The 12,551-nt window shown below is 28.1% G+C and overlaps 1 protein-coding gene across 1 annotated transcript; it reads left to right on the forward strand.

Annotated features, from left to right (window-relative positions):
- The first annotated feature begins 11,034 nt into the window (after positions 1-11,034).
- Positions 11,035-11,637, forward strand: LOC149892056 (uncharacterized). Its single transcript, XM_090080638.1, has one exon. It carries the CDS (start codon positions 11,035-11,037, stop codon positions 11,563-11,565), a length of 531 nt encoding a protein of 176 aa, XP_089936764.1. The 3' UTR covers positions 11,566-11,637.
- The last annotated feature ends 914 nt before the right edge of the window (positions 11,638-12,551 follow it).

Consider the following 12,551-nt stretch of genomic DNA (forward strand, 5'->3'; position numbering starts at 1 on the left):
TAACTACATTTATTCAAAGTAAGTTTTTTACTTGCTAGCTCATTAATCTCATACAGTTAAATGTTTCTATCATAATTAAAATCATACAGCTAAATGTTTTTATAGTAATTAAAATCATACAATTAAATTTTTGTATCATAATAAAATCATACAGCTAAATATTTGTATAATAATTAAAATCATACAGTTGAATGTTTGTATCATAATTAAAATCATACAGTTAAAAGTCTAATGAAATATTTTATTTTATTTTATTTTAAGCTAGTTTTTATTTTATCCTAAATAACCATAGCTAATAAACACAAGCAAGTGTTTTTACTATCTTTCCAAAGATTTTTTTCAGCACAATTATTACTATATTGTAATAATTATTAGTAATAATTCCGCTGAAAACATTTTTTGGAAAGATAGTAAAATCACTTGCTTATGTTTATTAGCTATGGTTATTTAGGATAAAATAAAAACTTACTTAAAATAAAATCTCAAAATAAAAACGAGGTATTACAGGTATTCCAAGAATGAAATGTTAAGGTTAAACTTTAGTTTGGAAAGCAATTTTAATTGTTTTTTTTTCAGTTCAATTACTAAGTTATCTTAACTAAAACACAACTAAATGAATAAACAAATAAATACTAAAAATGTGAAAATACAAGATGATTACAGGCATAGTATATACTATAGATACACAAGAAGAAACTAAACAATAATAAATAAAACTGTGTAACAATTGCTTGCATTCTCTTTTTGCTGGCATTTATTTATACCAATGGAGAGATCTTTCCAATATTTGGAATCTGATCATTTATTTGAGCTTTTGTTGAAGATTCTTTATGCTTTTTACAAATGAAAATTTTGAAATAAATTTTATTCTACTCACTTTATAATTTGATTTCTTTTTAACACTTTTGCATAGCAGATGTTTGGTGAAGATATATGAAAAATAATCTTCATGTTTCTTATTAATAACATACTTACATTGTTTGTCAAAATATAAGCAATGCAAGCAGTTTATTGAAATTGATTTCCCACAGCTAACTTGATTTTAAAATATTATACTATATTGCTCAGAGTGAGTAACTATCAGATTCAAAATAACATCATACTCAGCGTAGTTAAGGTGTTTTTCAAAAAACTATAATAGAAAATTCATTGAGAAAATAGAAGAAAAAGAGCTACAACTCCCAGCATCTCATTTTTTAAAGTACTTTCACTTAATAAGTGGGTAAGAGTAATTTTGAGTAAAATTAACATGTTTTTTATAAAATTATCAGCTTTAAACACTTTATAAATGTTCTAGCTCTTTTGATCTATAATCATGTTCAAATTAAGGATATTTTATAATTTCATTTACATCAATTTGATGAAAACCGACAGAGCAAAATTGCAAAATACCTCAAATATACACTTTACAAAAACCCTAAATACTGTCACACATTCTTTTTTTTTTTTTAAACACAAGCAGATATAGTTTTCATAAAAAATATTGAATTCAAATTTATTTCATCTCATTCAAAACCTAAGTTATAGGTTGTCAAAGTTAGGAATTTTGTTGGAATTCTCGGATAAAATTTTACTGACTCGCCTTAACTACGCCGAGTAGCAGATTTAATTGGATGAGCATTAGGCTCCTACCAATTTGATACTTGTTTGTAATTTCCTTGCATCTAAAGTGAAATACTAGACATATTACTCACATTTATTATAAAAAATCTAAACTTAGCTATAAATTTGGATTCAACTAAAGGAATATAAAATAGTAGCAAAACTTTTTAAAATTTAAAATGAGATTAAAAGAAGAAAAATTGTAATAATGAATACCCAAATACAAATGTTACATCATGGTTGAAAATTTCAAATAAATGGATACAAACTTTTATTATAGAAATTCAAAAAATTAAAATTTGAACAAATTTAATGACATCGAGCTAAGTATTTATAATTTATCTGAGAACTAGTAGATTAAGAAAAAGTTGTAACAATAATTTAAGAATAAAAAATTGTTCAATATCATAATAAAACATTCTATAACATAAAAAAAACCTGTTCTATAATTTATAGAACAGGTTTTGACAACGATAAAAAATCAAATCAAACCTTTATAATCGACATTTTACTACCTTTTAAATCTTTTATCAGCAATTCAAAGTTTTTACTACTTGTACGCTGTTTATTTAGTTTTTACTACTTGTACGCTGTTTATTTAAAAACATTTTTTCAAAATTCTTCGATTGTCTTTTAAAAGACAATTCAAACCTTTAAACTTGGGTAATTACCTTCGAACTAAACTAAGTTTAGTAATTATATTTTAACAAATATATTTCCTATCTTCTCTTACGCCATCTTAAAGAAGAAAAAAATACAAAAAGTTACGGTAGGTTTTTTTATAGTTAGCAGAACTACGTTAATATTTCTTTGTTTTTTTAACATTGTGTCAACGTTAGCTCAACGTTAGAATAATACGTTAAAAAGATAACGTTTACACAACGTCAGATTAACGTAAAGTAACGTAAAACGTAATTTTAACATAACGATGGCTCCGCGCAAAATCAGACTATCTGCAATCTCCGCCAAAAACAAAATTGATCTATCTGCAATCTCCGCGTAAAACAAAATTGGACTATCTGCATTTTCCGCCAGCTTTATTTTTGAACTATCTGCATTCTACGGGCGTTCAAAGTTTTTATTGCATGAAATTAAGCGCCTTGTCAAAATGTGATTTCACTACAAATGGCAGATTTGATGATAAAAGTTGTTAATAAGAAAACAGTAATTGCATTATTTTCCATCTATTCCTGAGATATAAATCTGTTTAAGTTTTAACACAAAGTTTCACTTGCCACATTTGATTTTGTTTAGAAGTAATTATTTTAAATAGTTATATGACATATGGTATGTTAATGCAAATGAAAAATTTACAATACTTTTAGAACATCATTTTAGCAGCTAAAATAAGAACAGTCTGCATCTACTTTAATCTCCAGTCTTAACTTAGTAAGCGTATACACATCATGAATTGATCAAAGTGTAGCTGATCGCAAAACCAATTTTATGTATTCAAATTTAATTTGAAATTAAAATGCTGCTGGATTAAGAAAACGTTTTACAGTTTTACGAGACTTATTCGAAACATTGTTTGGTGTTTTTCAAGTTTGTCTATTTTCAACAGAAAAAAAAATAGTAGTGTTACTGTGTTATCTATATTATATAGGTATGCTATATAGCATATAGCAGTCAGTCATGTTTGGGTTAAATGTGAAAATAACAAGTTGGTTTGTTTAGCTTACAAAATTAATTAATTCAAGTGTATTATTGCTATCGTCAAATAAAATATGTTAGATCTTAAAAATATGATAGGACTACAAAATTATAGATGTTTTTAGCAGGGCTGTGGAGTCGGTAAGCTGCTGTTCCGACTCCGACTCCGACTCCTTGATTTTATCATGGACCGACTCCGACTCCGACTCCCGACTCCGACTCCGACTCCTTCATAAGTAACCAATTTGTAACAACAAATAGTTGTTTGTTTTACTACAGTTATTTGTTTGTAACAACAAATAACTGTAGTAAAATGTTAACATTGGCTATTTCATCACTGATACAAACAATCCAACCACTTAGTGCTTTAAACAATATTTATAAGAAAACAATTTCTGAACAAACAACTTTTCTGAACTCTTGTTATGCAACAAACTCTTATGCAGTCGCTAATAACATTATGAATTTGTCAAAATCATGTTTGAAATATTGTCAGTTGGACAATATTTCAAACATGAAAGAACTTGTTCTTCTTTAAGTTCATATTCTTTAAGAATCTTTTCTACTAAGACCTGGAGAAATTTGCTGGTGTGATTAGTTTTGGCGTCTTTTACTGCCAATGTCTTGGTAACTGCTTCATTTTTTTCAAAAAAGAATTAAACATTGATTGCAAAATAGTTCACTCTGTTAAGAAACACAAAGCGTCCCTTGAGAGATTCATTAAGTTCTTCTTTTTGTTTAACAGCTTCTTCAATCACTAATTTTCTAATATTCTCTCTGTCCAGAGAAACAAAGTTAATTGAATACTTACAGTCTTTCTGTTTGTGGAGCAACTCTTTGGTGCTTGGTGGTGGCACGCCTAGCTTTCTACTAAGAATATGTAGCACAGTGCCAGACAATTTAAGTCGGGAGTTAGGGGATCATGAAGTTATATAGTTTAAGGGAAGGTAGAGGAGAGCGCAAGGGAGGTGATATATGATTCTCAGTGATAGGCAGCAAAATACCCTATTGCTTATAAGAGTTTTAAAGGCCTAAAAATAACATGTCAAACTCCTTGTCCTCCAGTTGTTGCAAACTACAATTCCCATAGTGTCTGGATATCCTACAGCTTTCAGACCATCCTGGGACTTGTAGTTTTGTAACATCTATAAAAATCCTTATGAAAATTATGAAACTTTGAAAGATTTTTTTTAAACCGGAGTCGGAGTCGGTACAATTTTTCCGACTCCGACTCCGACTCCAGCCAAAATGAGCTCCGACTCCGACTCCGACTCCACGACTCCGACTCCACAGCCCTGGTTTTTAGATAAGTTGTGTTTGTATGTTAAATTATAATTTCTAAAGTTAAAAGTTACCTAAATGTGACTATAATTTAAATTCAAGTAATTAATATTGTCTTTTAAAAATGCGATGATTTATTATATTGGGTATACTGTAAAAGTAATAAAAGCCTAATATTCAGATCAATGTGCAAGTTAAGGATATTTTTATTTAAAACAGCAGTTTTTTGTTATTTTGTAATTATTCTTTTATAGAAAAAATACAGCTATTTTTGATTGTATCATAGTTATTACTATCATAGTAAAAAAATTACAACCCTTTTTTATATATCATTACATCCCAAAGTCTTGGATATGTAAAAATTATCAAATATACAGTATGCAAAAAAAAATAATCGTACACTTGAAAAAAAATCAAAATTTTAAAGATTGCATCAAGAAAATGAGTTTGCCATTAAAATACTTGAAATTTTTTTTTAGATATCTTATCAAGTATTGTTTAAAGAATTTATTTGTGTATTGGTGAATTAATTGCTTTTCATACCTAATGAACTTTACGCAGTTGATCTAATGATGCTTAAATTTGACTGCAAAAAAAATAATCGTACAGTTAAAAAATAATGTCATACTAATCAAATTTCATGAAAATTAATATCGAGTGTGGCCTCCTTTTGCCTTCATGGTCTCAGCTAGACAATTTGGCATTGAGTTGACTAAACTTTGAGTCTCTTTTGTTGTTATATTATCCCATGCGCTCATTATAGCTTCTTTCAAGTCGTCTTTGCGTTTAAATGCTCGGTCACCAATTTTTCTGTCCAAAATATACCACAAATGTTCTATAGGATTCAAGTCCGGACTTTGAGATGGCCATTCCAAAACATTAATGTTGTTTGTTTCAAAGTATACCTTCGTTTTCATAGCGGTATGTTTTGGATCGTTATCCTGCTGAAGTATAAAATTGTTTCCCGTTCTCAATTTTTTAGTAGATGGTCGCAAGTTGGCTTTGAGAATTTCACAATACATTGAGGCATCCATTTTTTCATCAATAAATGTCAATTTCCCCAACTTCCAACTCATACTACCCCAAACCATCACATTTCCTCCTCCATGCTTTACACTACCTCGCAAACAACTTAATTTGTAAGCTTTTTCTTTTTTTCGCCACACTTTCTGAACTCCATCCGATGAGACGAGGTTGTATTTTGACTCATCTAACCACAAAATTTTTTTCCAATATGATATCGGCATTTTTTCGTACTTCAATGCAAATTTTAATCGACGTTTCATTTGTTTTGCCGTTAAAAAAGGTTTTTTTCGAACAACTCTACCTCTATATCCTTGTTCTCTAATACGATTTCTATTTGTTTGAGGGGCTACTGTGATAGTGTGATCTTGAACTTTTAAAGCTAATTTAGCAGCCGAAACAAATCTATTTTTCTTCACATTAATGATGATATTGCAATCAATTGCACTGGTGGTTTTGCGTTTTCGTCTTCTGCCAGCCACACTAGCAACGGTTCCGATCAGATTATGCTTCTTAACAATTGAGGACACTGTTGTAAAAGGAAATCCTGTTTCTTTTTGGATCTGACGGTAGGATTTTCCTTGATTTTTCAAATCAATTACGAGGCTTCGTTGATGGAGAGACAAATGTTGTTTTCTTGACGCCATTTCGCTGAAACACTATATTTCATTTCTAGAACGAAAGTGTATTTAAAAAATTCCAATTTTCAATTTTACAAACTTCAGTTTGATCGTTCAATTTGCTCGATTTATGCTAAAATAACGACCTATTTTGTCAGCGTACGATTTTTTTTTTGCAGTCAAATTTAAGCATCATTAGATCAACTGCGTAAAGTTCATTAGGTATGAAAAGCAATTAATTCACCAATACACAAATAAATTTTTTAAACAATACTTGATAAGATATCTAAAAAAAAATTTCAAGTATTTTAACGGAAAACTCATTTTTTTGATGCAATCTTTAAAATTTTGATTTTTTTTCAAGTGTACGATTATTTTTTTTTGCATAGTGTAATTGGACCAAAATTGTTTGATCATCACTGCAGTTGAGGTGACATCTGATTAAACCAATGTTTAATGGTTTAGAGCTCAAATCCAACTGAACCTTAGGTTCAGTTTGATTTTGATCCTAATTATTGAAAAACCAAGTTTAAGAAAAGTTGGAAACCATAATGTTTAATACTCATGCATGAGTTTTTAACTAGTTTGTGTTCAGTTAAGTAGCATCTCCAAAAAAGAATGGTTTTAAGTAAACAACAAAGAAAACTCCACATAGTTTGATTTGTTAATGAACAAAAATAGGTTAATAACAATAATTTTGTTAGTAACGATCTAGGTTACTATATATATATATTTATATATGCGTGTGTGTATATATACGTGTATATATAATTATATGTATGTATATATATACATACATATATATATATATATATATATATATATATATATATATATATATATATATATATATATATATATATATATACATACATGTATTTATATATACACGTATAGTATATATATTTACATACATATATTTATATATACACAAAATATTGTGATATATGTGTATATATATATATATATATATATATATATATATATATATATATATATATATATATATATATATATATAATTAGCCAAAATATTTATCTAATTTTTTCTTTGACAGCTTGTTTTACCATCAGTAGGTTCATCAGGAAGTCTGATGAACCTAGTGATGGTGAAAGATGAGTTTATAAATATATAAGGTTAATATATAACATGTTAACTAATGATTAATTTGTTAACCTTCCTGATTACTTATTGATGGTGAAACAAGTTGTGGAAGAAAAAAATTAGATAAGTGTTTTTACTAATTTATTACTGCTCTGCTCTTTAAGAGCAATGAGCACTCTATTTATAGAATACACTAACATAGTTTATATATATATATATATATATATATATATATATATATATATATATATATATATATATATATATATATACACAGGGTGTCTGCCAATATTTTAAGTTGGATTTCCCTAGCTTTTCCCTGATATTTACCTATTTATCGTTTAGAAAAATGCTCTTCAACTGCAAAAATATAAACAATAATACAACCCACATTAAATATATCAAGAGAAGTTCATAAAACTATTTGCCAAATAAACTTTTAGCTAACGTGTACTATATACAACTTATTTAAGTTATATAAGTTTGATAAAGACTCATCTTTCCTGATTTTTCTAAAATTTAACTTAATTTCTCTGATAATCCCCTGATTTTTTTGAAGATATCCGAATTCCCTGGCATTTCCCTGATTTGGCAGACATCCTGTATATATTTATATGCAGATCTTGCGTATAAAGACCACTTAGCAACATTTCAACATAACATAACAAGAATTTAATTTGATCTAAAGTTATTAGTACAACAACAAGGCTAAATAAAATTGACAAAGTATGTATGATGAATTTAGCAATTAGTATATAACATAACAATGTTTTGTTACATATGCTATGTTATTATTAACAATAACATAAGTTATTTTTAACATATTTATCTTAACTAAAACTACTTGATTACTCACAAACTTAATCAAGTTATGATCAAGGTTTTGTGTTTAAATAATCGCTATTAATAAATGTTTAAATAATCGCTATTATTTAAAAAATTAAAGAATTTTATAAAAAACTTCAAATATTTAAAGAAACACCACCAAAAATTTATGCACCCGAAAAACGCAGATAGTCCAAAAATGTATCTGGCAAAAATGCAGATAGTCCAATTTTGTTTTACGCGGAGATTGCAGATATGCCAATTTTGTTTTATACGGAGAAAGCAGATATGACAAAATTTGTTTTCCACAGAGATTGCAGATAGTCCGATTTTGCGCGGAGCCATCGATAAATACAACGTAAATACAACGTTGTGTGCCGGTGTAGTATGAGATTTTTACTCCCACTTTTTTTTTACTCCCCAGTAAAAATCTGATATGAAATTTTTACCGCGGAGTAAAAAACGGGTATGAGATTTTTACTCTCTTTATGAGATTTTTACTCTCAAATTAATTTTAGCCAAATTACAAATAAAGAAGACACGCACGCCAGATTTGCTGATATATTTAGTTATCTAAAATATAAAACGTATCCAAAAGAAGTTATAAATAAAGGTGATAAAGCCAATTTTAGAAGACAAACAAAGCCATTTATAGTTCATAATAATGAGCTATATCATTTAAATAAAGCTGCAAAGGTATTCTATTATTTCAAAATGTTTTAAACAATTTTGTCATTTTTATCCTGTTATAACTAGAACCGGCGCTACTGCAGTTTCTCCCCCCCCCCCCCCCTTTTTTTTATTTTTGATTATGATAGAGAACTTTATGCTGATTCAGAAAAATATAAAAACATGGACCTGAAAATCAACGGAAAGTGCTCTATTTCGAAGTCAAAGTTGAAAAAAATCCCACTAAAAACCCTAATATTCGCCATTTTTTTTCAAAACGCTTTCATTTTTAACGAAAGTTAATTACCGTTACATTGCGCAATAAAAAGACCTGGTTTCCATCAGCCTTCGCATTACTATTTTAAAGTGTTATAACGAAAGTGTAATAAACGAAATGAAATTAATGGAAGATTTCAAATAAAAGTTGAACGTAGAATGTGGGAATGTAGACAAATTGATGAATAATTATTATTGTATTGTACGCTGGTTTTTTTTATTGAAAAAAACGGTTTAAAGGTGACATTTTCTAAACTTTACATGTGATAAAACAACTATGAACTAAGTTTCAAAAGCTCTTATTTTAGGAAACAAAACTGCTGAATTCTTTTTTAAAATTCATTACAAAAGTACATTACTTGCAATATAGTTTATTCTCTAATAAATCAAAAAACGGCTGTTTTCATTGCCACAAAAAATTGCGCAAGATAAACATACTTTAACGAATTTTTTAACGTAAAAACCATGCTATAAATTTATTGCTTTTGTCAGCTAAAAGATCATTAACTTAGTATTTTCAAAATGGCGAATATTAGGGTTTTTAGTGGGATTTTTTTCAACTTTGACTTCGAAATAGAGCACTTTCCGTTGATTTTCAGGTCCATGTTTTTATATTTTTCTGAATCAGCATAAAATTCTCTATCATAATCAAAAATAAAAAAAAAAGGGGGGGGGGGGAGAAACTGCAGTAGCGCCACTAGAACCTAGTTACCAGATAAACACGAAAATTTACAACTAGATAAACACTAAAAAACTTTGTAGTTTTCATTATATTTATGGTTTATAGTTTTTTTTTAGAGAATTTATTTGGAGCAGAGATGAACAACAAAACATAATAAAGCTTGTTCATGAAGGAAACGATGTCTCTGTTGAGTCCAAAGTTTTATCTGGTCATACAGGTATTAATAACACTACACATTACATTCAAAGTAGATTTTTTTGGTATGCAATGACAAAAGATATTATAACCTATGTTTCCGAATGTGACCAGTGTCAAAAGTCGAAAAACAGGAAACTTCAGTCAAAACCATTGCTACAAAATGTTTTAATTCCAAAAGGTAATATGAAGCAAGTAGGAATTGATTTAACACAACTACCAGAAGTTAATGGCTATAAATATCTGGTCGTATTAGTCGACTACTTCAGTAAATGGGTTGAAGCAGAAGCACTTACTGATAAAACTGCTAGAACTGTGGCTTTTTTTTTGTATAAACAGATATGTCGACATGGTTGTTTTGAAATTCAAATAAATGACCAAGGTCGTGAGTTTGTAAATGAAATTTCTAAAGAACTTTACTCAAAAACAGGAACAATTCAAAGAATTACGAGTGCATATCATCCTCAAGCAAATGGATTAGTAGAGCGACAAAATCAAACAATTAAACGTACATTAGTAAAGGTGCTGGATGAGGCTGCTCTGGAATGGCCATACATTATTGATAGTGTTTTGTTTTCATTGAGAGTCAGAAAACATAAGTCTACTGGGTTTTCACCATTTTCATTGCTTTACCAAAGGGAAGCAGTTCTTCCTATTAATTTAGATTGCAATTTAATTGATTTTAATGATGATAACACTCTTAGCAATGATGATTCCTCCAACAAAAAAATAATTTCAGAAACCTTTCATGCAATGAATAAAATGAAGAATGAACTTTTTGATGAAGCCTATCAAAATATAGAAAAATCTCAAAAAAGGCAAAAACTTGATTATGACAGGAGAATTGCTCCAAATTTTGAAATTAGTATAAATGTTGCTAAATAGTAATAAAGTGTTGCTAAGAAATAGTAAACGTGATGATAGAAAAGGAAACTTGTAAAGCCTTGGACTGGACCATACATTGTAACATCCATTTCAAGCACAAATAACTGTACCTTGAAAAATCTAAATGGTCAAGTTTTAAAAACAAAGTACAACTTGACAAAGTTATGTTTATATAATGAAAAAATAACTGATGGTAAACAAGAAATCACATTCAATCTAATGAATATGCAAATGTCTATTGATAAGATTGGAAAGTATGCAACTATTGAAATGAGAACTTCTATTTCTGAAAAATTTGGAATTGGTATTACCAAAAATATATTTACTGCAGATATTAATCTACTTTCATGTCCAAAACAACTACACAGTATCATAGGCGATGGTAATTGCTTTTTTAGGGCAATATCTTATATCATTACAGGCAGTGAAAGCAGTTATGAAATTATAAGAGAAAAAGTTGTAAGACATATGTGTACCCATATTAATGATAAAATGGCTTCATATATGAATCAATCGGTCATAACATATCTAAATGAAAGTGGTATGAGTGATAATGCAACATGGGCAACGGATGCAGAAATAATTGGGTGTGCCTCATTCATGGGTATTGATATAAAAGTATATAGCAAATATGGTGAGGAATTAAAATGGCTGACTTACCCATGTAGTTTAACACTTACTCAGCTTAGTGAACATGCTATATTCCTTGACAATTCAACTGCAAATCACTTTAATGTTGTACTGTTGTAAAGAAATTTATTTTGCAGAAAAATAGTTGTAAATCATCCTCTTAATAACTTTAAGATATATGATTTGTATAAATATTTTTGATTTACTTGTTTCTATATAACTGTTATTTACTATTAAAGGTTTGCTGACTGCAAAATATATATATATATATATATATATATATATATATATATATATATATATATATATATATATATATATATATATATATATATATATATATATATATATATATATTGACAGTGCCAAAGTTCCTTGAATAATTTAAATTTATTTGCTTTAATTTCTAGGACCTAACAAATAAGTTATAATAATTTCTTTGTTAATTTTATAAGTTATAATAATTTCTTTGTTAATTTTCTTTCCGAGATATGAAATATAATAGGCGGTGTGAATAAGAATGAGCAATTACTTTTGCTATGTGTTTTAGGAGCAATTACTTTTATGTAAAGTGGAGCAATTGCTCCGAAAACACATAGCAAAGGCAATTGCTCATTTTTATTCACAACGCCTAATGTAATAATCAATACTCCTAGCATTTGTGCTCATATTTATGGTAAGATATGGGTTTTATCGCACTATTTTCCATAATAATTTAAATATCGTTTTTTCAAGGCTGTCAAGGGGAAAAAACTCATTTAATATTAAGTTTAAATTTAAAGTTTAAAACAAATTTATCACTATCGGGAATAGAATATAAGTTTTACAGATACGTGAGTACTTAATCCGTTTTAATTAAAATAGTAAAACAATTTTTACTTCCATTATGATTTTAATTCCTTATATTGAAATGTAGGAAATAAATTATTTTTAAAAAGTTGTTTGCTACTATATGTAACTTAAAATTTTAGTTAACAATAAAATTATTATTAAAAGTTCAACTTTTAATAGCGCTATATAAACATAACGGTAAAAACATCTAAAGGGAGTAAAAATCTCTTAAAGAGAGTAGAAATCTCATACGCGTTTTTTACTCCGCGGTAAAA

The sequence above is a fragment of the Hydra viridissima genome, unplaced genomic scaffold (genome assembly GCF_058129835.1).
Source record: "Hydra viridissima isolate aposymbiotic clone 2 unplaced genomic scaffold, HvirCarnegie_v1 scaffold_2, whole genome shotgun sequence".
NCBI classification, from domain to species: Eukaryota; Metazoa; Cnidaria; class Hydrozoa; order Anthoathecata; family Hydridae; genus Hydra; species Hydra viridissima.

Coding starts and splice junctions, on each gene's coding strand:
- LOC149892056 (XM_090080638.1), top strand. CDS start 11,035: ATGAATATGCAAATGTCTATTGATAAGATTGGAAAGTATGCAACTATT.